Source organism: Ips typographus, linkage group LG3, assembly GCF_016097725.1.
Source record: "Ips typographus isolate SLU linkage group LG3, UJ_Ityp_2.0, whole genome shotgun sequence".
NCBI classification, from domain to species: Eukaryota; Metazoa; Arthropoda; class Insecta; order Coleoptera; family Curculionidae; genus Ips; species Ips typographus.
In genome coordinates, this window is record NC_138424.1 from 6,766,013 (window position 1) to 6,789,448 (window position 23,436).

Here is a 23,436-nt window from a genome sequence, read left to right on the forward strand (position 1 = left end):
AACGAAATCTGAAAAAGCGATTAAATCCTAGCCAACATCATCATTGATATTATTGGCAAAATATTACTTCGTTCTTTGCCAGTTTTGATAAAAGATAACGAGCAATAATTTATGTGAATAATTTTAATTGGGATGTACAATTGATCCGTGAAGAGGTTAAGGGGCAGGGTTATTAGTTCTTAGACGTGTTGTCATGCACACATCAATTTTAGGTTTTTTATAACCCTGATAACCAACCCTTAATAAATGTTTTAATAAATGGTGGAACTTTAGTTTAAGATTTTATTTATGGCAGTTTAGTAGGACGCTGGAACTAGAACTTGTTTTTCTAGAGATATTTAAACAAAAAAACACGCTGAAAAGCATTACGTTTTTCGATAAACGGGAACGTCGTTAGCAATGTTTATACTAAGTTTAATGACCTTAAAAATAATAATAAAAATGATTAACGCTACTTTATAAGGTGAGTAATTTTAATTTTGGTATAATTGACACCATATTCATTCATAATATTAAAAGAAATGAAGTAAAATTCTTCTGACAAAGTGATTCTTGTACTAAATAAGTTCCAATCTTATAACTTTTTAATAAACAAGCAGCCTTTTTCCGCTTTTTGTCACTTTTCTTTATTATCTCTTAAATTATGACAAATATTAAGTTTTTTAGATGAGAAAACTGACGCAAATTTGAAGATATGATTATTTAAACAATTTGAAATTTACCAGTAATTTACTGACAATAATTGTCAAAATAACTGTGTAACTATTTGTAATTCTTGCAAATTCTAGACAAATTTCAACATTAGTCACAGATATCACGTGATTTTTGGAGGATAAATTAGCTAGGCAGTCACGTGATCACTGTATTAATAACTGTCATAAATCTCAGAAACACGTCTTATTTCGGAAACTGTAAGACCTGTGTTAAACTGTAATTCTTGCAAATTCTAGACAAATTTCAACATTAGTCACAGATATCACGTGTTTTTTTTGGGATAAATTACCTAGGCAGTCACGTGATCACTGTAACTGTCATAAATCTCAGAAACACGTCTTGTTTCGAAAACTGTAAGAACTGTGTTAAACTGTAATTCTTGCAAATTCTAGACGAATTTTAACATTAATCACAGATATCACGTGATTTTTGGATGATAAATTAGCTAGAAAGGCACGTGATCACAGTATAAATCACTGTCTAAGTCTGTCTGCAAGAAAACTTCTCTAAACCCTGATTTTTGCATTTTTTGAGCACAGTTTGACAGGCAGAAACAAAATTGCTTGTCAATCCCACTTGGAGTGAGAAAATTACAGTTTTAAGCACCTTTTTCGAATCCTCATTAAATTTCCCATCGAATAACATGAAAAACACCACATAATATGGTACAGTCATGGAGAAAAGCGGTGTCGAAATTGCTGGAAACTGTTACAAACACAATATTTGTAATTTATCGGTCAAATTTTTCTGGTAAAGTACAGCAATTACTTAACTAGGAGATATAAGAGGTTTGAACTGTCTGAATCATTAGGCTTGATAGGAATCAAATGTCATTGACATATTCAGTAAAACTGCAACCAAAAAGGCAGATATATCGGATTAAGACAAACGTATCAATATCAAAAGAGAAATAAATCAATCCATACAAATCAGCATACACATAAATATCTGCTAAAACCAACCGGGGTCAATGTAAATCTAACTAGCATTCATAACTATAAAAACATTGTAATCTATTGGCTATTGGGTAACCAATATGCAACCTTGTGCTACTATAAAATAAAAACTATCCTAGACCAATTGATAAACTGTACAGATTAATTAATCTCGGTTAATAATTAAAGCCTTGCCCAGCTATTAATTATTAGTCTTACGTGCATCTTCAGACATCACTATCAACTGAAAAACAAACAATTTACGAAACCATTTATTCCACGAAACAGCAATTTTGTTATTTAGATTCTACGGATATAATCCACAAAGAGAATGTGTCCTCGCCGTTATCAGCATTTCCCCCTAAATTGTTAACTATTTTCAGGGCCATATTGTTCAGATTGTCAAATCTGACAACCACAGCGCTACCGGATTGTTCGTCCTTCACTAAATTTCCTATAAAAGTAATTTTAAATTAAAAATGTGTTGTACCATTGGTAGCAACTTACCATCAATACTTCGTTCGTGAGGATCAAACATAAAGTAAAAACCACCCTTGAAAAACAACGAAACCCATAATTGGTTGTAAGAGAGGATGCATACAGGTTCCTGTTGGAAAAATGCCTCCAAAACTATGTTAAGTTTGCTGGCAGTGAACACTTCCGTTATTACTGGCTTGTAGATTGTTACATGAATCTGTGTAGTAAAAGGTTTACATAACTTTCAGAGAATTTACAAGAAAAATTTCTAGAAAATTACTTTAAAAGCAGAATTAGTGTAGTTTTCTGCTTAAAATAGTCGTAGAAAAACTTATTTTGATTGCTGTTTTTGTAACTTTTTTCAGCAAAATTTCATGAGGTCACTCAGTGTCTAAAAAACTAATTTTGTTTTTTTGTTTGTTTGTTCTATTTTTTTGTTATTCAAGATAATCCGTTTTATGCAGATGAACGCTTAAATCAAGTCAACTTGGTTTTCTTTACTTTTCAAATGGCTCTAAAGAAAAAAATGGTAATTATTTGGGAAAATAATATGGTAAATCTGTTTTTTGTCAAAATTTCGCTTTAGCAGAAATACAGTAGGTAATTTACTAATTTTAACCGAACTTTAGTCCTTAAAACTTACCTCTAAGTTTCCCATGAAAAATTTCCTTAAAATATTTTCCATGCCAAGTTTAGGATCTTTAGGCCCATAAGCTATGTAGGAATCTATGAACAATTGATCTCCTGTGTCCAAAATCAAGTCTATATGTCTATAGTTCCAATCCTCTATTGACAACACTGAATGCATAACAACTGAAAAAAAATCAGTTGCAATTTAGAAGTTACATAAAGTATCTTTACTATTTTCAACAAAATCAATTTGTTGGCAACATTTTTAACAACTTTTTTTTTAAAAGTTCTTGTGTATTACAAAAACTCTCTTTTTTTCAACATTTCTGAGAAATTATCCAGTTAAGTCTAACTATTTTGTTCTTAATTTACAATGCAACAATTCTTTACAACTCATTATAGGTACTATATTTAAGAATATAACTGCCATTCTGGCACGTATTACTCAAATTTAATTTTTTTCAATATAATATCAATTAAAATGTATTTTATACGTAACATATACGCAACGTGAATCTTACCGCGTAAAAGCTAGATCGTTAGCGAGTTCCTATAATTAGCTCAAATAGTGTGTTTTTACTAATTGACGTAGATACGAATTATTTTAAAAGTTTTGTGTTACTATTTAAAGTAAATATTATACCTATATTTAAATTGTAAAAAAAATCGTGACGATAATTGCAATAGTAATTTACTTTGTTTTTGTAAAACTTTTCAGTAAAAAACTTGTATTTTACTTAATAGACGTGTCCAATTGTCCAATAATATTTTATTCACTTAAAAATTGGCTTAAACGGTTATTTTTATAAATTTATTTTTTTATAATCTTACCTGAAGCAATACAATTAGGAATATCCTGCTTATTCCTTGATTGGGCATCATAATAATTGGACTTTTGACTTTTATATCCTCTTAAAATAGCTTCACCCCCTTTAATGTGATATCCATTTCTGCCAACCATTTCCTGCTTCTTTGCTTGTCTCTTCCTTCTATCCTCATCAGCCTACATTGTTTAAACAAAATTGAAATTTTGTTTTAATAATTTCATTAGGAATTTTACCAGTTTTCTTAAAATACGCTTCTGTTGTGAAGCAGTTTGTTTCGAACATCTTGGTAAAATATTAATGCTACTTCTCGTAGGAGATTTTTCCGGAATTTTTCTTATAGTACCAGCATTTCCCACTACAATTTCTACAGGGACAATCAGGAATTCTGCAGCTCTTAACTCATGATCCAAGATACAACCTAAAATAAGTTGAATTAGAAACGTCGAAGTTAATCAAAATGGATGAAGTAATAACAAAACGTGTTATTCCACCAAATTCAGTTAGAAATGTGATTTTGTATCACGTAAATTAAAATTACTCTTTTATCCTGTGTCTGTATAATTTAGAAATCGTAAAATAATGTAAAATATGTTCATGAAAGCTATTCATGAAGCCAATTTAACAAAATAGACAATTCTAGTACTAAAACACAAAGACCAATAGTCTCTAATACGAACAACAGGAACAATAATATTAGTACAGTACAGAGCATGTTGCTGTTGATCAAATTATCCCATGACGTAGTTTTCAACTATAAATAATGATATAAATTTACTGTGAATTCTAAAATATAGAAAAAACTAAAGTAAACTTGATAAAAACTTCCTGTTTTTGGTCCTTTGCCTATAGTCGCATCAATTCAAAATACAATTTGAACCAACTTTACCAGAATCCATAACAAACGTTATTTATAAACCATCTTCACTTTACGATCAGTAAGGTAGTTATTTTATAATCCTATTTAATCTGTGCAGGTGTAAAACCAGTTAATCGCTTATGTTAAATAAACCACCTTTAGTAATTACTTAGTAATCAGTGAAGACATTCAGCTAACTAATGTGTTTCAATGTTTTGGTTATACAAAGTGTCCCTCGTAACAAATAAATGGTCCATATTCTGCAGAACATAGTGAGCGGGTTGGTGAACTGAACAAATTAGGAAGCACTAACCAATAATATGATCCGAGGCCATCTTAGCGTTGACAAAAGCTAAAGCACAAGCAGTACCCCCAAACAAGGGCATCCCTGTAGAACTTCTGGGGTTAGGGTCAAAAATGTAAATCAAAGGGTTGCCTTCATCTTGCTTTTGCTCCCAAAGAGCAACAGTTAAGGGTGCAGTAACCAGGACACCATGGGTGTTTTCCTCAAAGAAACGTTCCATACCTTAAATTTGATTCTAGAAACTTTCCTCTAACTGGATAAGAAGGTTAACTACCTTGCCGCAAATTCTGCATGTTACCTTCTTTAATATCAATGTAACCTCTTTGATCTGTGTTACGTAATTCACAATTGGCTTTAACTATTCCAAGCCTGAAATCTTTATTGACTCTGTATATATCCAGTTGTTCTTCCCAAGGGTTGAAAGTGAAACCTAATTGATTAACACTGTCTTCATACAGTTCTGAGCCTGAGAGAAGTTTATACAGCTTTAGATATAGCCAGAAAAGTACTTAAATGCTACCCAAAACTATAATATCATCTACAATAGGTTTGGTCCAGTTTTCTGGTTTATGAACCAGCGACATGGTCAAAGCAACCACAGCAATGGGGGCACTCATAGCATTAGGAGCTTTCCCAAACCTGCCATCCTCCTGATTAATGCTGCCTCTTATAATGCTTTTGCCTGGTACTACCATTGTCAACCCAGCCGATTTTGGTACCGCTTTAGGAGTCACCACATTGTCTTTAGGTTCTCTGGATCGTGGACAGAGGTTTCTTGATATAGTCACCTGAGCCAGAATAATTAGTGCTGACATTAAACCGGATTAGAAAAATAATAACCTTGTGGATCACAAATTCGCTTTTGCCAACAATAGGCAAATTAAGCAGGAAAACTTCAACAAGCTTATCCAAATCCACATATCTGGTGATGCAGCTAGTGCCCGCAGTAGATTGTACACCATTGGGGCCTCGTTTTTGACCGTCAAACATGTAGAACACTCTGGCACCTTTCCAGACTGCTACATAGAAGTCTAAGATTTTTTTTTTAGAATAACTGTTACTTTAAAAGCAGTAATTTTACTTTTAGAAGTTAGAATCCCGTAAGTACAGTCTGTGAAGAACTTTTCTAGTCCTCTTTTCACATCCAGAACATCTTCAAAGTTCTGAGCTTTAGTGTCTCCTACAATATAGTTTGGAACAATAGTGACTTCTGCCATAAATTGGGAAACGCAGATTTTTTTGGGTATGTCCTTTACTGCGACATCTTGATATTGGATTAGCCAATCAATCTAAATAAAATGTTAATTATCTTCATTATTCTACTTCATGGAAGGTGTCACGACAAGTGATGCTCAAGTTGCGATAAATTTTGGATACAATTTTTCCTAAACAGTTGAAAACGTACCTCATCCTCTTGTAAAGTTACAGTAGGATCACTCAACAACTGCTTCTTCATAGACTTTTTGATAAATGTATACAGTTTATCCCCGTAAACTAAAATACTGTCCACCACTCCTTTGACAAAACAAGTAATTTCAAAGGTGTGTGCAATGGCTAAGGCCATTAAGCTGCAAGTCAGACCTTGGCGACCTCTGTTCTGCCCCGGAAATAGTTCGAAGCTCATATCCATTGAAGCTGTAACGTCACGTGGGTTTAGCTTATTTGGTGTTGGTGTTGAATAATCAACAAACCTCGTAGAATCCATTTTCCATGTTCAACTTCTGTGAAGTCGTACCAATTTCCGTCATAGACGTCGATTCGATCGTCGCCAGGACGGTATTTGGATTTTACCTTGATAAATCTCAATATTAGTGAACCAAAAAACTTTGAATACTTATAGTTTAAAATACATTGAGATTATTGGCGACCTTCACTGCCTTCAAACTGAAATCACTATTCAGTCTATCCTTGACGGGGATGTTGTTGTAGATAAACTCCGCCATGTCTTCTAACTTAAAAAACCAAAGAGTGCATGCACGTCCGGCTTTTTCCTGCTCCAACCAATAAGAAGGCGACATTTTTGGACGTGGTGGTACCACATCTTCCACTTCAATTTCTTCTTCTTCCTCCTCCTCTTCTTCCGCCATTTCCTCCCTAACAATATTTATATACAGATCCACTAAAGTCTTTTCATTAAAACTAATTTAAAAAGTCTCACCCAGCTTCATCAACTATAGCTTCTTCTTCTCCAACTACCGCGTTCTCTTCTTCATTAACTTCTTCATCATCATAATTCTCTTCAGAACCTTCCTCTCCTTCGCCTTCTTCCTCTTCTTCTTCTTCCGGTTCAGGTTCAGGTTCAGGCGGTTCTGGATCCCAGTCTTCCCTACCTAACACAACTTTACCTACTACGCGTAAACGTGAAATGTATATACACTAACCAATAACTTGCCCCAATTTGTTACGAGGTTTGGGATCGAACAAATAGAACACTTTACTGTCACGCCATAAAGCTACAGTGTAATGCTTTGTTTCCAGTAAAGCGTCCTGGTAAAAATCGTCGTCAGTTTGTGGTCTAGAGTAGAATGATATCAAAGATTCTTTTAGAGATTCTTTGATATTTCCTGAAAAATAGGGGTTTTAGTCGTAACTTTTCAAAGTTGGTGAGTGGTACCATCAGCTGCACTAGAAAATTCTAGGTTGATGATGTTAGGGCCTACATCAACTTCAGGTATTACGTTATCAGAGGTGATTTTCAATTCAACTTCTGGTGGTTCATCTTCTTCTAGATTTTCTTCGCTACCTGCATTATCAGTATCTTCTGTTCTTACTGGTTGAGCTACAGGCTGAGGTTTGGCATCTCCGCTAGCTTTGGGGTCTGCATTTGCATTACTTTCAGGAGGTGGTGGTACTTCCAAAGTTTTCTGTGACTCTGCCATAGATTCCACATACAAATTGTCTCCTGCAAGCAGTAAGAAGGAGTTTTTATCGAGTGCTTTACTTTTGCATTTCACAAACCTTTATCCAAAATGATATCCACATCATTTGGAGTCCAATCGCTTGCAGGTTTCAACCTGTTAAACCCCACTGCAGTAATGCACATCGGTACAGTCTGCCTGCCCCTTCTACTTTCGTATTTAACGTTTTGGTCGCTCAACCATCCTCGCAAGATGGCTGTAGTATCGTTAATGGCTTTGTAGTGATTCAAGCTGGGTTTCACTGCTCCTTCATCAGCTCCTTCGTAAAGAATCACAGTGACTTTGGAGATGTTAAAGACATCTTCTGAGCTGGGGTCCAAGTTGGTTTCTATAGCTGTTGCTAGGTCTTCCAGTTGTAGCAGTCGAAGGCTGCAAGATCTACCATATCCAGTGGCCACGCCTTTTTCGTCTCTGCTGTGAGGGTCTAGGTAGTAGTAGAGGTTGTTCTTCTTCCAAATTGCTATAGATATTGATCTGATGGTTAACACTCCGTTGTCTTTGTCTTTGAAAAAGTCCTCCAATCCCTGTATTAGTATTAAGATAATGGATACATTGGACATTGACTGTTCAGGTAGGGGATTGTACCTGGAGTAAGTTGGGAACCTTTTCAGCAGTATTGTCAGTCTTAATTAAACCATTTACTAGACATTCATCTACTTGAAATTCGGCTTGTTTATCTCGTAATGGGTGGTGGGTATTTAGTTCGGTCAACATTAAATAAGAGCTGGTAAACAGGCCTTCTTCTTGAAGTCGTTGGATGGAAGCTTTGTAGAGAGCATCGCCAATCATAAGGATCTAGTTTGACAACCAAGCTACTAAATACGACATTATTGCGAAGACTTTCTGACCTCATCAACAGTATCACTGGACCATTCCTGTTCATCAAACAAAACTGACATAGCCAAAGCAACAAGAGCATTGGCAGTTCCTTGGGTGTTTCGAGAGTCTGGCGAAAATCTTAGGCTTCCCTGGTAGAATGATCCTCTTAATATCCACATTCCCACACCAATCCCTAAATTAAACAGGTTAACATAATGCAATTTTATCAGTTATAGAGGACAAACCTTTGAAGTTGCACCAGTCCTCTGAAACCTCTTCATAATCCTTTATTGTCACTTTACTTAAATAGAATTTGTCATTCTTTCTGAATTTATCCGTGTTATTCATGTAGAGTTGTTCCAAAGTTTTGGCGTTTTGACACCAAACTGTACAGGCAACTCCACTAGGTGATTCAAGGTTTACTTCATTGGACCCAAATATCACTTTTCGTATTATAGCTATCAAATCAAATTCTGTTAAACTGCAGTATAATCTAAAGGAAAAAAGAAACCTTTGCCCTCCTGATCACGTTCATTAGGATCAAACATGTAGTAAACACCATCTTCTATCCAAACTGCCAAAATTTGCGGTCCCAATACAATGCAACAGTCATTATCAGTGAGAAAGTCATCTAAGGCTTGCCCTAGATCAAGAATGTCATATTCCTGACTCTGCAACTGACCAACTAACGCATATTCGTCTATTTCATGACTAAATTTCCTTCCTTCGTATTCGATTTTTATCGGAAAATCCGCTAATCTTAATGTGTGAGTTCTGGGGATATTTACCATTGCATCCCTACATTTTTGGGTACAATTAATTTCAGTGTTTCAAAGCAAGTTAAATAAAGTAACCTGTAAAGCAGATCACCATATTTCAAGATGGTATCAAGGGTATTAGGAATCCAATGCTTGGCTTTGCAAATTTGCAACATAATCAAGGCTGAAATTGCGTTACCCAAGGACTGTCTGCCTTGGTATTTGCTGAATGTCGGGTCAGTTTGACAGGTGGTTGCTCGAAGAATTCCCAAAACGTTTGGAACTAGTTCTAAATTAATAAAAGTGAGTAAAAAAAATTTAAACTGCTGTTTTTTAAAAACCTGTGTAGTAGGTTGGTCGAACTTGTTCTCCTTTCAGGTATGAAGGAATAGGAATTTGATACCTGCATAGGTCTTGTTTAGCTACAAAACCATCTTGAAGAAAAGATGGTTTACGACTGTCAGGAATTGAACCTCTTATACTTGGTGACACTTCTTCAACCGCTATTTGAGTGGGGTCTACCGGAGCTTTGTCTTCTTCTAAGAAACTTTGTAGAGCCGCAAGTTTGGGATTGGGGAGAGGTGCAGCTATTTATCCACCCTGTATTTACTATACAAATCATAATTTAAATAATTCGAACCCTTACGGATTTCTATAATTTCTTTCGCTACAACTTCATGAGGAGCTAAATCTTCAAAAGTTTCTGGTGGAGTGGTTTTAATGTCTGTCATCCTGGCAATTCCGCAAGCAACAATGTTAAACTTGCAATTAGCCCCTTTGATTGCAGGAAAGTTGTTGAACAAGTATTCCACTAGAGAAGACATTTTCTTAAATCCTCCTAAAAAGCAAACACCTTTTCCTGGCACTCCTTGCCAAGGATTTCCAGTTTCATCGTGCTCTCCAGGATTAAAGTAGTAAAACTTTTCATTATCAACCCAAAGAGCTGCGTATTTGTCTTTTATATAGAAAATCCCAATTGGATGGGCTTGTAAAAATTTCTCTAAAGCTTCTTCGATGATTATTTTAGCTTTAGCTTCGGATGTGGAAGTCAACTCTTCGGTAGTTTTGTCTTTAGGGCTTACGAAAATGATAATTTTACGATTTCCCAAGAAGAACCAAGTGTGGAGCTTTTCTGGAGGTACTTCAATAAGACATTTGTCTCCTTGCTGGGTACTCCTTATGTACAGTTCATCACCTTTGATGAGGATTTCGTCTAGAAGAGTGGGAGTCCATGAGGCCATTTTGTAAAGCTGTGAGTAGACACAAGCCATAGCAGAATTTGCAGCACCTAAACAAATTTTGTTTGCACATTTTTTGATAATATCAGTCAAATAAGAGAGTACAACTTGACTAACCTTGCAAACCGTTGGACTTGAACGTAAATCTTCTATGATATTGGCTAAAATTCCCAGTTAAAATAGCTGCATCACCATAAATTGAGTACTTATTCCATACTTTTTTCAAAGTGGATATGGCCAATTTTTGAGTTATTCCTTCCGGTTTTTTATACTTTATTTCACGTTTTGGATGTTTCTTCCTCTGATCGGGTGGAATCCATTTCTTGGTGGGGACCGGGGGATAGTTGATCACAGGTTTAGGACGAGGCTTAGGTTTATGCCTTTTAATGCCAAACTTTTTTACCCTGAAGAAGTGTAATTTTGTAACTAGTTCAGAGGGTTTTTAAAGCAAAAACTTACCCCATCGTGGTATAATACTAAAATTTTGACTATCTAAAGTTTGCAACTTTGACAACTTCAAAGGTACATTACACTGGTGGTCGTTCCACATTTTTATTCTGACTGACTATTTGTCACAAATTATCGATGTTGAATTAGTAATCGCAATTATGCAAAATCCAAGGTTTGCCATACAAAAAAGCCTTGAACTAGTTTGGTTACTTGTTAATTTGTAGTGATCCTAACGCCACAAATAACCAGGACCAAACAGAAAATGATTATCCTGTTTTCACTCCCACATTCCACTCCGTGGATCCCGTTAAAAAGCAAAGAAAAAAGGACCGAATTATATTGGATAAAAAACCTTTAGAAGTTATCCCAGAGACTCACAGTGTTATTAGTGCTAAAATAACACCTTCTATGGGGTAAGTGTGACTGTAAATTTAACACAAATTTTCTGGAATTCTCAATTTAGGACACGGATAGATTTGCAACAAACACCTCAGTCAATCTACCAGGAAGGAACAGCAAGACCAAAGTACGTTGTCCCAAAAACTAAAAAGCAGAAAGAATTTTTAGAGAAAAATCGTCCTTACACATACAAACAGTTTTGCAAATATGAAAGTGTTAAAATGGCAGATCCTTTAGTGGTGAAAAAAGTCAGTGACAAGGTAAACTAAAGTGACTTGATGTGTTAAGTAAATGCAGTTTAGAAAGTAATTATTTCAGATTGAGGCGCCTTCTCCAGAAGCCTCAAAAGCCCAAGTGGTTCCAAGAAAAGTGACTCCTACAGCCAGTTTGCTTTATCCAGAACGACAACCAAGTGACGAGTTAGCCTTGAAGAAGCCGAAAAGTGGGATTATTATCAACGAAACACAGAATCTGGAAGTTCCCTCTGATTATGATAGTTTTGATTTGGTGTTTAAAAGGAAGCCAAGGCCTGATACGTAAGCGACAAATTTATAGTATATTACAAATTTATAGTGCTGTAAGAAGCGTTTTACGCACGAAATGGAAACGGCGAGTTGAATTGTTATTAGTATTAGAAGTAGTACTTTCAGTAACATTACTTGATGTGTTTGCTACTGCAGATGAGATTCTAGAACTCTAGACGAATTGGTATTTACTTAAAACTGTATGAACAATGATCTTCATCTAGGCAGAAAAGGAAACGAAATACAATACAATTTTCTGCAGGATTAGATAAATTAGTTTATGGCCACTCTTAAAACTGTGCGTAATAGAGGTTATTATATGTATAACTGAAATCTATGCGTAATTAGCTTTTACACTATTTACAAAAATCCGTTACTTACAGCCCAGTTGCAATACATACTAATTATATCTAGTACATTATCTCCTTTAATTTAAACATTAACAAGACAATTTTTAAATCAGCATTTAAATTAACCCATACACAACAGATATAACTTTTCATACAAATTAGCACTTATGTATGTAAAGTAATATAGTATTAGAAGTTCAAGGTTGTTCTACCATATTTTGTTAAAAATGTAATTTTTTTATTAATATGAAACATTCCTGAAATCATCTTTTTATCACGCTTATCAGGAACAAACAGTTAGTGAAAACATGAGAAAAATCTTTACTAACCCACTTGGTTGCACGCATTTTGATTGCTGCAAAGATACTTATTTTATAAACTCACCAGAATCCAAATCTAAGATCAAAAGTACCTAACATTTGCACGATTCTACCGTTCCACATTTCCGTTATTTTCTTGCAGAAGTTGCGTATCAAAATTTGATAAAATCGTTAAGGTGGGACCTAAAATTAGCACAAAATGTTACGTGAAAAAGTTGTGTATTAGCTAAAAACATTCTAGTTTAAAGCAACATTTTGCTCCCTAGTCTACTAATTTTTCTAATTATTACTTCAATTACAACGAAGAGAGAATTGAAATTGAAGAGAATGAAAATGATTGAACATTTTGTTGTTGAAAAAAACTTGTTGTAAGAATCACGTTATTCAAAAATGTATCCATCAAAAGATTGTGTACAACTTATAGGAAAAGAAAGTCATCTATAGAAGAGGAAGGGTCAAGGAGAAGAAAAAAAAAGAAACGTTCAAAAAAACTGAAAAAAACAGAGCAGACGAAAGGTTTGCTTCTAGATTATTAAGGAACAAACTTACAACCTACCTTTTGTAGAGCTATCGCCTGAAGAAGAGTTTATGGCTTTACTGGAACAAGAAATGGCAGAACGTGGTGATTACGGTGAAGGAGACATCATCCCTAAGGATTACCTAACAAAACAATTTCGTCGAAAGGTTTCTTTGGTATGAAACTGTCATAAACCATTAAGTAATTGACTAGCCAGAAGTAATTTATGGTAGATGTCCCAATCCACTTCTTATCAATCAAAAGACTACGACTTAGACAGGGATATGCGTGACACTAATACGACTTTAAACAAGTTTGCCCAAAAATTCAGGAGAGAGTCAGAGATCAAGAGATACGAGCCTAAGAAGAGGAGGTTTCGGAGAGGAACTCTGGAAAGTCACTCTTTTACCAATATCTATCAACCGACTTTAAAAGAGTTTTATTTTGGCTCAAAACCTGGCACAATGCATCAAGGTGAGGTTCGATTAGGTTAAAAGTTAGAACAACATTATGCTCACTGGACCAGTATTCTAGGAAAGTATGGATTTGGTTGTATTATAGAGAACTTGCCATTCTGATTCCAAATTTATCTAATGTTTTTTCGGATCTGAATCTGAACACGTTTTTAAAACTTTTAAACAGCAAATTTAAATCTTTTTTGGATTTAGGAGATGAACATTTGCCAGAAGGTGCACGCAACATTCAGGGTATTTGCATTCCTGTAGCAGCCTACTGTTTCTCATTTTTGAGACACCCAGATAAATGGTCTTCTGAGAACATAGACGAAATTCTAGACATTGGCAGTAAACTTTACTTGAGCAGTTTGAGTAATCTGCACGTGCACAGATCAGCTTCTATGGAGCTTAAACCTGAAGATTTGGATAAGTACTGCTTCATCAGTAAGTTGCTTTTAAAGTAATTGAGTCCAGATCAGATTGAACATTTTTAGGAGACAAGAAAATTCGTTTCACTATTGACGCTCCAGAAGTTTCTGGGTTGATTAAATCAACTGATCGGACAGTGTTCAATTTAACCAAAGCGTTGAACATTTTCTTTGCCCGGCAAAAAGCTGGGATACTCCAGACTCAGGATACTAATTTGGCTTTATGGAAAGACAGGTATTTTTATCTATTTGATGGAAAACCCAGGACCAAAGATCTGTATTATTCGCTCGATGGTGCTGCCACAATGGCCAATTTTTACGATATACCTTCAGTGGTTACTGTTTTACTGCAACGTTCTGGATTGCAAAACTGGCCTTTTGTGATTTATCCAATCAAATCATTTAAGGTAAGTAATATTGTTTAGTGTAACTTATAAATGTCCAGAGAAGAAACGGTGCAAAATAGAATTGTCTGGACAAAGATGACTTGGAAAATGGGAAATTTTGTTCATAGAATCTCATTCATGGTAATATACTAATTTTTGCATAGGTTCTTAACAAAGACCAAGAAGATGAGGAAGAAAAGCAACTAGGCCTAGACTCTAGGAGTAACTATAACATCTTAAACGAGAACAAAGCCGTTCTTTTGGGGTCTTACGACTTGGGTGACAAATGTTTTGGTTTCACCAGGAACAAACAAAGCTTACCCATGTCAGTCGTATGTTTGGTAAACTCTCAACTAACAGTTTGTACCAATTGACTTTTAAATTAATTTGTGGTAGGTTTACTCCAGGATAACTCCTCCGAGTGCCTGGCACAGAACCACCATAGACAAAATCATGGTAATTGGCAATCAACTTTATGTAGAGTGTATGGAATGCGATGAAATCACCGAGTTGAAACTGAACACAATTCCTGCATTTTTCACTGTGGGACCTTACATAGGTTGAGTTCCTGTTTTGTTTAGTGATTTAGGTTGAAGTTTGAAGTTTCAGTGGAAATTTACATCTACGCCAACCGGATCGTGGACATGATGTACGAAAAGTGCAACTGTCAGTTGAAATGTTCGTTGGAAGAGTTTTTCAAGTCAAACACAAACGCCATTTTGCAGATTGGGAACTGTCATTTGGCAGTTTGGCGGCAACGTGGCATGTTCTACTGTTTTGATTCTTATCCACGTGGCACTGAAGGTTTCTTGTGTTGCTTTTTATTTATACAATTTAGTATTAGTAGTGGGGAAATCTGAATATGTTCAGTGAGAAATTTTTTAATTGTCACATTTCAAACACTTATCGTTGTTACGTCATCCCATTTAACTTTGACTTTTACTATACTATTGATGTCTTTAAAATGCTTGACACTTTTCTCTATAATTAGTATACGTCATCATGATTTTTTACGAAAAGTCGACATTTAAATATTCGTCTCTCTTACTTGTTATGTTATGTTACTACTTAAAATTACTTGTCGCAAAAAGATTCATTCTGTGTACTCATTAATCAAATACAACAAATTATATTTAAAAAAAATTGGTAACACGTTTATCCACTTACATTTTCAATTATCAAAATAAATTGACTGGTGGACTACGTTATTGGCAATAAATCTGTAAAATGATAGGTAACATACAGAAAAAAATAATAATTCCAAGGGCGAAATAAATAGTTTTGGTAACTTTGAATCAACATACGGAAAAACATGACAAATACTGATGAACGAATGAAAAAAAAAATGACAGTTATGTTAAATGGCCATTTTGCAATCTAAGGAATGTCACAATATCCTTTGCCTCTTGAGGTGATTTTGCTGGACAAATTGTATAAAATATCTGGAGAGCTGAAACTTAATGATATTTTCTAAAATAACTATTACATTGACAGTAAAGACATTATAGGTATTTATCATTTTAGTGTAATTTTCTTGTCGAAAATCAATATTTACTGTCAATAATTAAAATAAAAAAGCTGGTAGATTTATTGTGGGAGGTATAATTATTGGTTTGAAGCAAATTGCCACTTTATCAATTTTTTGTGGTTTTTTTCAAGTAGCAGAATTAAAAAAAACGTGCTTTTCTAGAATCTTAATTGTCATGTTAGACTATTTTGAACGAAACGTTGGTAGCATAAATGGGTGTGCTGACACTTACAGGAGATAAATGTAGGAGTTTACGATAATGCCCAATAGGTGTATATTGCTATTTTACCCTAAATTCAAATGATTCCCATATGATTACAGAGTAATATGCGATCTTAAGGATCTTCACTTAAGTGACAGTGTTAGTCCCATAGTTTTATTGTAGTAAACGGAAAAACTCATCAGTACGAACTTGTCGCATTCTGACTAAGACCTTATCATTACATTTAATTAACCACAAATACTATGGACCACTCTAATTATACAGGGCGGTCCAGTTTTAAATGTCAATAATTCACCAATCCATAGCCAATTAAAAAATAAGTTGACATTCATTATGTCATTTTCCTGAAAAGTGCTTCCTAAGGAAAATAACCTAACCTAACCTAACCTAACCTAACCTAACCCAACCCAACTTAAAAATTGTCTTGGAAACGGAAAATTCACTTAAGAAGTTTAAAAAATATTATTGTAGCCAGTTTTCATAGTTTCCAGACAAACTAAAAGACTTTAGTTTTGAAAATTGAATTAGAAAAGATAAAAATTTCAGAAGCTTAAAAATTGTTGTGTTAACTTAAACCAGTTTTCATGCAAATCGAGAGACTTTAATACTAAAAATTGACTTGTAGACATAAAAACTACTTTTTCAAGAATTTGTTACTACAAATTCATACATTTAAACCTTAAAAATTGACTTGAACCCCAAAATGTAACTGAACTAACGAAAAGTGACATCAGAAGCTTAAAATTTGCATTTAAAGTAAGTTTTCATAATTTGAAGACAAATTTCAATATTTTAGTCTTGAAAATAGTCTTAGATGCAGGACATTAACATTAGATTCATGAAAATTGTCTTGAAAACGAACTTTTCGTGCTTTTTACTTTGCTTTTCATTTTCTTCGAATTCTGGACTATTTTTAGTGCTTCAAAACTGCTTTCAGCTTGGAAAATCGAGTTTCAATCAATCTTCACCAAGTTATTGACATAGCAAACTTAAAAAACAATTTTTACATTCTTCATAGACTTAAAATGGCATTCCAAGCTTTGTCACTATTAAATCGACTTCTAGACACCTCAGTGCTAAAAATTCGGGTATTTCTTAATAAACTAGACTGTTTTTAGTGTTTTAAGACTGTTTTCAGTGCCTCAAGTCGAGTTTCAAGACTATCTTTACAAAGTTTTTGACTTATCAGGCCTAAAAGCCACTAGTGTGTCCACTAACCATAGTCTTGAAAATGTTATTTCAAGCTTCTTCACTATTAAATTGACTTCTACACTCATAGGTGCAATAAATTGTAGCACCTCTAAGAAATTCAGACTGTTTTTAGTGCTTTTTAAGACTGAAAAATCGAGTTTATGACTATTTCCAAAAGTCAAGTTTCTTCAGTAATAAAAGTAAAAAATTTTGGTACCAAATGCTACAATAATAGTCTTGAGAACTAATTTTTAGAAATAAAATAGTCCGAAAATTGAGTTGTACACTAATTAAAGTCTTGAAAATATACTTTTGGACTCTCTTTTGTCCTAGTAAGGTCCGTTCTAGCATTAAAAGTCAACTTTTATACTATTTTTAGTAGTAAAAAATGAGTTTCATGCACAATACAATCTTTGTCTTGATTTCCGGACTTTTTTAGTTCTTGAATGCCAGTTTCAGACACTCAACCAGGATGGCAGTCTGAGAAAGCGAATCATAAGACCATTCTTAGTAGTAAAAAAGTTTTTAGACTATTCAGTACAAATTTGGACTTTCACAAGTCTTGGATGTTCAGTTTTAAACTATAAAACGATTTTTTAAATTGAAATTTGGAGGACTGTATCTTCCTTAGGAAACGTTTTTCAGAAAAATGACGTAATGCAAGTCAACTTATTTTTTGATTAGCTATCAAATGGTGAATTATTGACACTTAAAACTGGACCACCCTGTAGAATCAAAAATTTATAATTATTTGTTTTCTAGCATACAAAAGCAGAGATGGTTACTCTTGCGTCTCCATGCACTCCAACTTGGAATCTTTGGTGGATGTTATCACTCGCAACTTTGACGACAAAGACAGTGCGTTTAATCTCCACGCTTTGAAAGTTTGCAAAATTCAAAGGGATCCAGTAAAAATACAATATAAGTCATTATAAAAAAACTTTATTTAAATTAACTTTTCTAGGTTGTTTCACAACGTTTTCCGAAACATATTCCTATGGACGAGTATTCTCCGGATGAATTTAAAACCTACAAGATGCGTAAAAGCAAAAAAGCAGCAACTGAGAAACCAGTTACTGTTGACTATTCCGCTTTGGCCATGCGTTGTTTGTTAATGGGACAAACACCCGATCCTTCAATATTTGAAATAGGTAGGTACAACAGTCAAACCACGTTTCATGAGTAACAGGAGAGTCATAATGGATGGCAGAAATTGCCAGTGACTGAACTGAATTGTGGTGCCCCGAGAAAGTCTCAGAACTTTTCTGCTCCCAGATGATCGATTTTTTAGTGATTTAAAAGCTTGACTTTATGTTTTTTTATTAAGGTTCCAATGTAGGAAGTTTAGGACTGGATCAAATTCCTCCTCTTTTACATGCTGGCAGAGCACCACCCATCAATTTAGAAAATCTAGCCAGGAAACCTGCCGATACCGATGTGGTCGCCGATTTAGATTCCCCCAGCTTATCGGACACTCAGATACCACCTCCTAGGCCGGTAGACCCTCAAGGACCTGGAGGAGTGTCGCTGCTAGATTTAGATACTTTTGACCTCACCCAGGAGGAAATTGAGCTCGAGCAAGTCATGGCTGAAGGCTATATGGACGAGGACAGTATGTATTAACATATTGTAGGTATTTGTAATCAGATTAAGTCTGGTTTTAGTGTATGAATGTCAAGAAGGTGAAGAAAATTGGGAAGACAAAATAGCTAAAGAAATGGAGCAACAAGCGGGTGAAGGAGAAGATTTCTTCTACAGTGCAGATGAGTACGCGCAAGTCCGGACAGATTCATTACTACCAGTAGTTGTTTCTGAAGAGGTATGATGGCCAACGTTTTGCAATATAATTCGTGCTACGTTACTTTGAATCTTCTAGATAAACACAGACTTGACCTACTTTCCAATCAAACGAGAAGTCCTCTACCCCACCTACGTTAGAGGAAGACAGCAAATGAAATCGAGATTCAACAAGACAAAGAAACCTTTTGAGTGGGACGACTACGCCCTACCAACATTACCTGACGTCACTAAATCAGAAGAGCTGCGCAAAGAAACCAACTTTGTGGATTTGCCTGATGATACTCAAGTATACTGCAATTATTTTATACAGAAAATAGAATAACCTGAAATTGCAACAGATTATTAGAGGAACCAAAAATGTTTCACAATTTGGTGAGGAAGTGGAATTCATGGCACCTTTTGTCTGCGTTATGGCTTGCGTAGTAGCCAGAAAGTACTCCATACTGTCCTGGACTCCGGAGATCGTTGATTATATCCTGAAATGTGGTGTGGAGCTTTATAGCGCATCCAAGTTTAGATATGACCAAGTAAGGAGACATGACAGCATTACTGACTGTCATTAATTGAGCAATAATTTGATTTAGGTGTCCAAACTAGAAATTCCACAGATCTCATTGGGTAAAACCAAGTTTGCCTGTCTAGTGGAGTACGTTTTTGACTCCTACGTCAGGCAGAACATTTTAGAATTGGCCATAGAAAAAATCCTCTTTATAAGATCTGAGATGGGTGTTTTGGTCACACCTACTTATGCCTGCTGTTTGATTTACAAAAACCACCTCTACTACATGTACGACGGTTTTGGTAGTAATGAAGTCGGCCTGAGTGAAGGCACTTCAGAGTACGGTACTGCCTGTTTTTCACGGTTCAAAGTAAATTAACTGCTACATAAAAATACTGACTGTAACGGTATGGAAATTTTTAGGATGTCCACTCTCTTGTGACTAGGATTATGTATAACAAAAAGAAGAGGGAGAGTAATGAGGAAGTGGTTTATACCAGATTTGTTTTGAGCACTGTTCGAGTTAAAAGATTGCACCAATCAGGTATTTAAAATTGAAAAATTACATCACAACACTCAAACTTTAACATAGAGGAACAAGTTAAACAATCCAAATCGACGACAGCTGATAAAGCAGCAGCAGAAGAAGAAGAAGAATTGGCAGCACAGGCAGGCGAAGATGGTTTTCCTGACGATCAACACTATACCGAGGGTCAGAAACCTAAGGAACCTAAAAATAAAGTGGGGTCTGTACACTTTGACTTCCTTTTGAAGAAATATTACGAGCAGCTTTACGTTACAGCTATCAATACAAAAACAAACGGTTTGTTATTGAAGGTACTAGAGCTATAACAGGAGGTGGAGCTGATGATGAAGAAGAACAGCAGAAACGTTCAGGCACAGCGCAGCTACAGGAAGATCATTTTGCCTGTATTTGCGCTTGCTTAATGTTGCTTTCCCTTCCTGTTGAAAAGTGGGACACTAAAAAAGTTGACGAGGTCATCCATATTTACTTAAAGAAAATCTGCGTGTTCAAAGTGTGGGTTTAGGTTTTGGATCATGGAAATCACATCTTTGCCCATGCTGATGACGTGGAAATGTCCGAGAAACGTACAATAAAGAACATCCTAATAAGGAAAAACTTCTTCGACATAATCGTAAAAAGAGTGCGGATTGAGAACTGGAAGGACAACAGAACATTGTCTGTTGGTCTGGTTTTGTAATAAAACAAAATTTTTTGCAATTCATTTAGTTGGTGCATTGTAGGAATTGACACAGTGCTGCGAAAGAAAATGGCTTACTTTCTAGTCCAATTTCCTGGTGGGTGCTATGCAGTGCATAGGTCTCCTGAAGATGATACTTTCCATCTTTTCTATCCAAAAGGACTACCTCCTGGTAAGAAGGGCAACGATACTGAAGACGAAGAAGATGAGAGTGCAGGAGGAAGTGCTGCGGCCGGATGGCTTAGATGTAGAGACATTAAGGTGATATGAGAAAGAAACAACAAAAAATATGTAAATCGCTTTTATTGATATTTTTAGGCAGTAAAGAAAAGGCTTCTGAAAGCTGCCAAACAAGGTGGTGAATCTTACGACTTCTACACATTCGAAGTGACTTCAATTAGGAAAGCTCCTAAAGATATGCTGATCAACTATCGTCTGAATCAGTACGAATTAGAAAAACCTAAAAAAGCTGAACAACTTGGTTAGTGTTGTAGTATGAATGTATACAAATAAATCTTAAAAATATTTCCACAGGAAAACCTTTCTATGAAGATGCTGAATGGCTCCTGACTGATCCTCTTCCATGGTCCAGGGCGGTAACAAAGAACGCCGAAGGCAAAGAACGTGGAACACCTGACCATATGTGGCACAACTGGGACGTGGAGTATACCAACGATCTGTTCTCTCTTGTAGGGAATATTCATCAAGACTCAGATAGGTAAATTAATATTCTCAGTTGAACCAATTTAAAACATGGTTCCTATGTAGATTCCCAGAAGAATGCCGTGGAAAGCAAACCTTATGCAATCTGGTGGCCTGCATAGGAATGCTGGAAATTTACGACTTGACGGAATGGAATTCTGCAGTTGTTGATTCAGTTCTGGTAAACGGGAATCAATATTTTCAGGATTGTGTCCAGGACATTAAGGATGAAGACTATGAGTTGTCTGTGGATGATTTGAAAGTACTTCTACGATTATTTTAACACTATTCCATCATTTTTTTTAATACAAATCAAATGTCAGGAAGATTCAAGTATTTTCCCGTTCACTTTCAAAGTGTTCTGCAAACCCATCGTGGAGGGTACAATGTTCTTGGTCAGGAACACACAATTTAACCTTTATAAAGCTTTGAGGTGATTATTTGTCTAGTCCATTTATGATAGGTTATTTAAATACTTATGAAATAGGATGTTCTTTGAGCATACAGACAGACGGTCAGGTATAATTTGCTGTACAAAATCAGGAACGAAAAAGCACGTCTGTTTTGGAAAAGCCCAAAAGCGTGAATACTACATGTTTGAAGTTGACGCTCATGGAAGTCCTATGTTTCTAGAAGGTCTTGAAAGAGCTTATATTCTACGAACGACCAGCTTGAACAGGTATCAAAAAAATATGATAGATAAAGATAACTTAATACTTTACTAATTAATGGCTGATACAGGTTACTACATGTTTTGACGTTAACACTGCGTGGAGGGGACTTTTTCATTTTTGAAGTCAACGTAACGGATGTTCAACCCATCAGTTGAAATATCTGATGTTTCCTAATGAATTTACTAATGAATATAAAGATATGATGCCTAACAACCAATGTGTGTTGTATTTTTCTCCCATTATTTTATTATGGACAAAAAAAACTAAGAATTTATTATTACTTATTATCCGTAGAGCAGAAATGCGAACGGGTACATTTTTTGTTAATCCTAATACTAGCCCTATTCGTCAATTGTCAAGAAAACTAAATTGTCTTCCTGCCACTTCTGTGCTTCTGATAGAAAATCCAATTTTTGCAGAAAATCGAACATATTATCAGGAGAGCAGAAACACGAATAGGTAAATTTTAGTTGATCCTAATACTTGGCCTATTCGCCAATTGTCAAGAAAATTAAATGGATCTCTTCCTACTCCTGTGCTCCTGATAGAAAATCCAATTTTTGCAGAAAATCGAGCATATTATTCGTAGAGCAGAAACGCAAACAGGTACATTTTTTGTTAATCCTAATACTAGCCCTATTCGTCAATTGTCAAGAAAACTAAATTGTCGTCCTGCTACTTCTGTGCTTCTGATAGAAAATCCAATTTTTGCAGAAAATCGAACATATTATCAGGAGAGCAGAAACACAAATAGGTAAATTTTAGTTGATCCTAATACTTGGCCTATTCGCCAATTGTCAAGAAAACTAAATGGATCTCCTGCTACTTCTGTGCTCCTGATAGAAAATCCAATTTTTGCAGAAAATCGAACATATTATCAGGAGAGCAGAAACACGAATAGGTAAATTTTAGTTGATCCTAATACTTGGCCTATTCGCCAATTGTCAAGAAAATTAAATGGATCTCGTGCTACTTCTGTGCTCCTGATAGAAAATCCAATTTTTGCAGAAAATCGGGCATATTATCCGTAGAGCAGAAACGCAAACAGGTACATTTTTTGTTAATCCTAATACTAGCCCTATTCGTCAATTGTCAAGAAAACTAAATTGTCTTCCTGCTACTTCTGTGCTTCTGATAGAAAATCCAATTTTTGCAGAAAATCGAACATATTATCAGGAGAGCAGACACAAGAATAGGTAAATTTTAGTTGATCTTAATACTTGGCCTATTCGTCAATTGTGAAGAAAACTAAATGGATCTCCTGCTACTTCTGTGCTCCTGATAGAAAATC

At 35.2% G+C, this 23,436-nt stretch overlaps 2 protein-coding genes across 2 annotated transcripts; one reads left to right on the forward strand and one right to left on the reverse strand.

Annotated features, from left to right (window-relative positions):
• Nucleotides 1-1,908: 1,908 nt before the first annotated feature.
• LOC145725976 (uncharacterized) lies at nucleotides 1,909-11,068 on the reverse strand. The gene is made up of 26 exons (XM_081974901.1): nucleotides 10,936-11,068; nucleotides 10,594-10,880; nucleotides 9,885-10,526; nucleotides 9,580-9,825; nucleotides 9,335-9,527; nucleotides 8,992-9,278; nucleotides 8,726-8,938; nucleotides 8,510-8,673; nucleotides 8,247-8,456; nucleotides 7,702-8,185; nucleotides 7,358-7,645; nucleotides 7,125-7,307; nucleotides 6,902-7,073; nucleotides 6,594-6,837; nucleotides 6,435-6,534; nucleotides 6,149-6,378; nucleotides 5,825-6,032; nucleotides 5,584-5,774; nucleotides 5,264-5,531; nucleotides 5,018-5,209; nucleotides 4,753-4,965; nucleotides 3,817-4,001; nucleotides 3,588-3,759; nucleotides 2,770-2,939; nucleotides 2,157-2,343; nucleotides 1,909-2,103 (listed from the first exon to the last, which is right to left on the reverse strand). Exons 1-26 carry the CDS (start codon nucleotides 10,938-10,940, stop codon nucleotides 1,946-1,948), a joined length of 5,892 nt encoding a protein of 1,963 aa, XP_081831027.1. The 5' UTR covers nucleotides 10,941-11,068; the 3' UTR covers nucleotides 1,909-1,945.
• On the forward strand, nucleotides 10,976-22,362 carry LOC145725977 (uncharacterized). Its single transcript, XM_081974902.1, has 30 exons — nucleotides 10,976-11,098; nucleotides 11,151-11,339; nucleotides 11,390-11,585; nucleotides 11,644-11,861; nucleotides 12,944-13,035; nucleotides 13,085-13,212; nucleotides 13,270-13,510; nucleotides 13,705-13,935; nucleotides 13,986-14,326; nucleotides 14,470-14,646; nucleotides 14,702-14,864; nucleotides 14,915-15,109; nucleotides 18,010-18,155; nucleotides 18,212-18,398; nucleotides 18,575-18,859; nucleotides 18,912-19,066; nucleotides 19,124-19,333; nucleotides 19,386-19,574; nucleotides 19,632-19,916; nucleotides 19,970-20,090; nucleotides 20,139-20,292; nucleotides 20,349-20,544; nucleotides 20,596-20,755; nucleotides 20,813-21,030; nucleotides 21,088-21,250; nucleotides 21,304-21,487; nucleotides 21,538-21,733; nucleotides 21,795-21,904; nucleotides 21,959-22,150; nucleotides 22,213-22,362. The coding sequence occupies exons 1-30, from the start codon at nucleotides 11,085-11,087 to the stop codon at nucleotides 22,298-22,300; spliced, it is 5,424 nt and encodes a 1,807-aa protein (XP_081831028.1). The 5' UTR covers nucleotides 10,976-11,084; the 3' UTR covers nucleotides 22,301-22,362.
• Nucleotides 22,363-23,436: the final 1,074 nt, after the last annotated feature.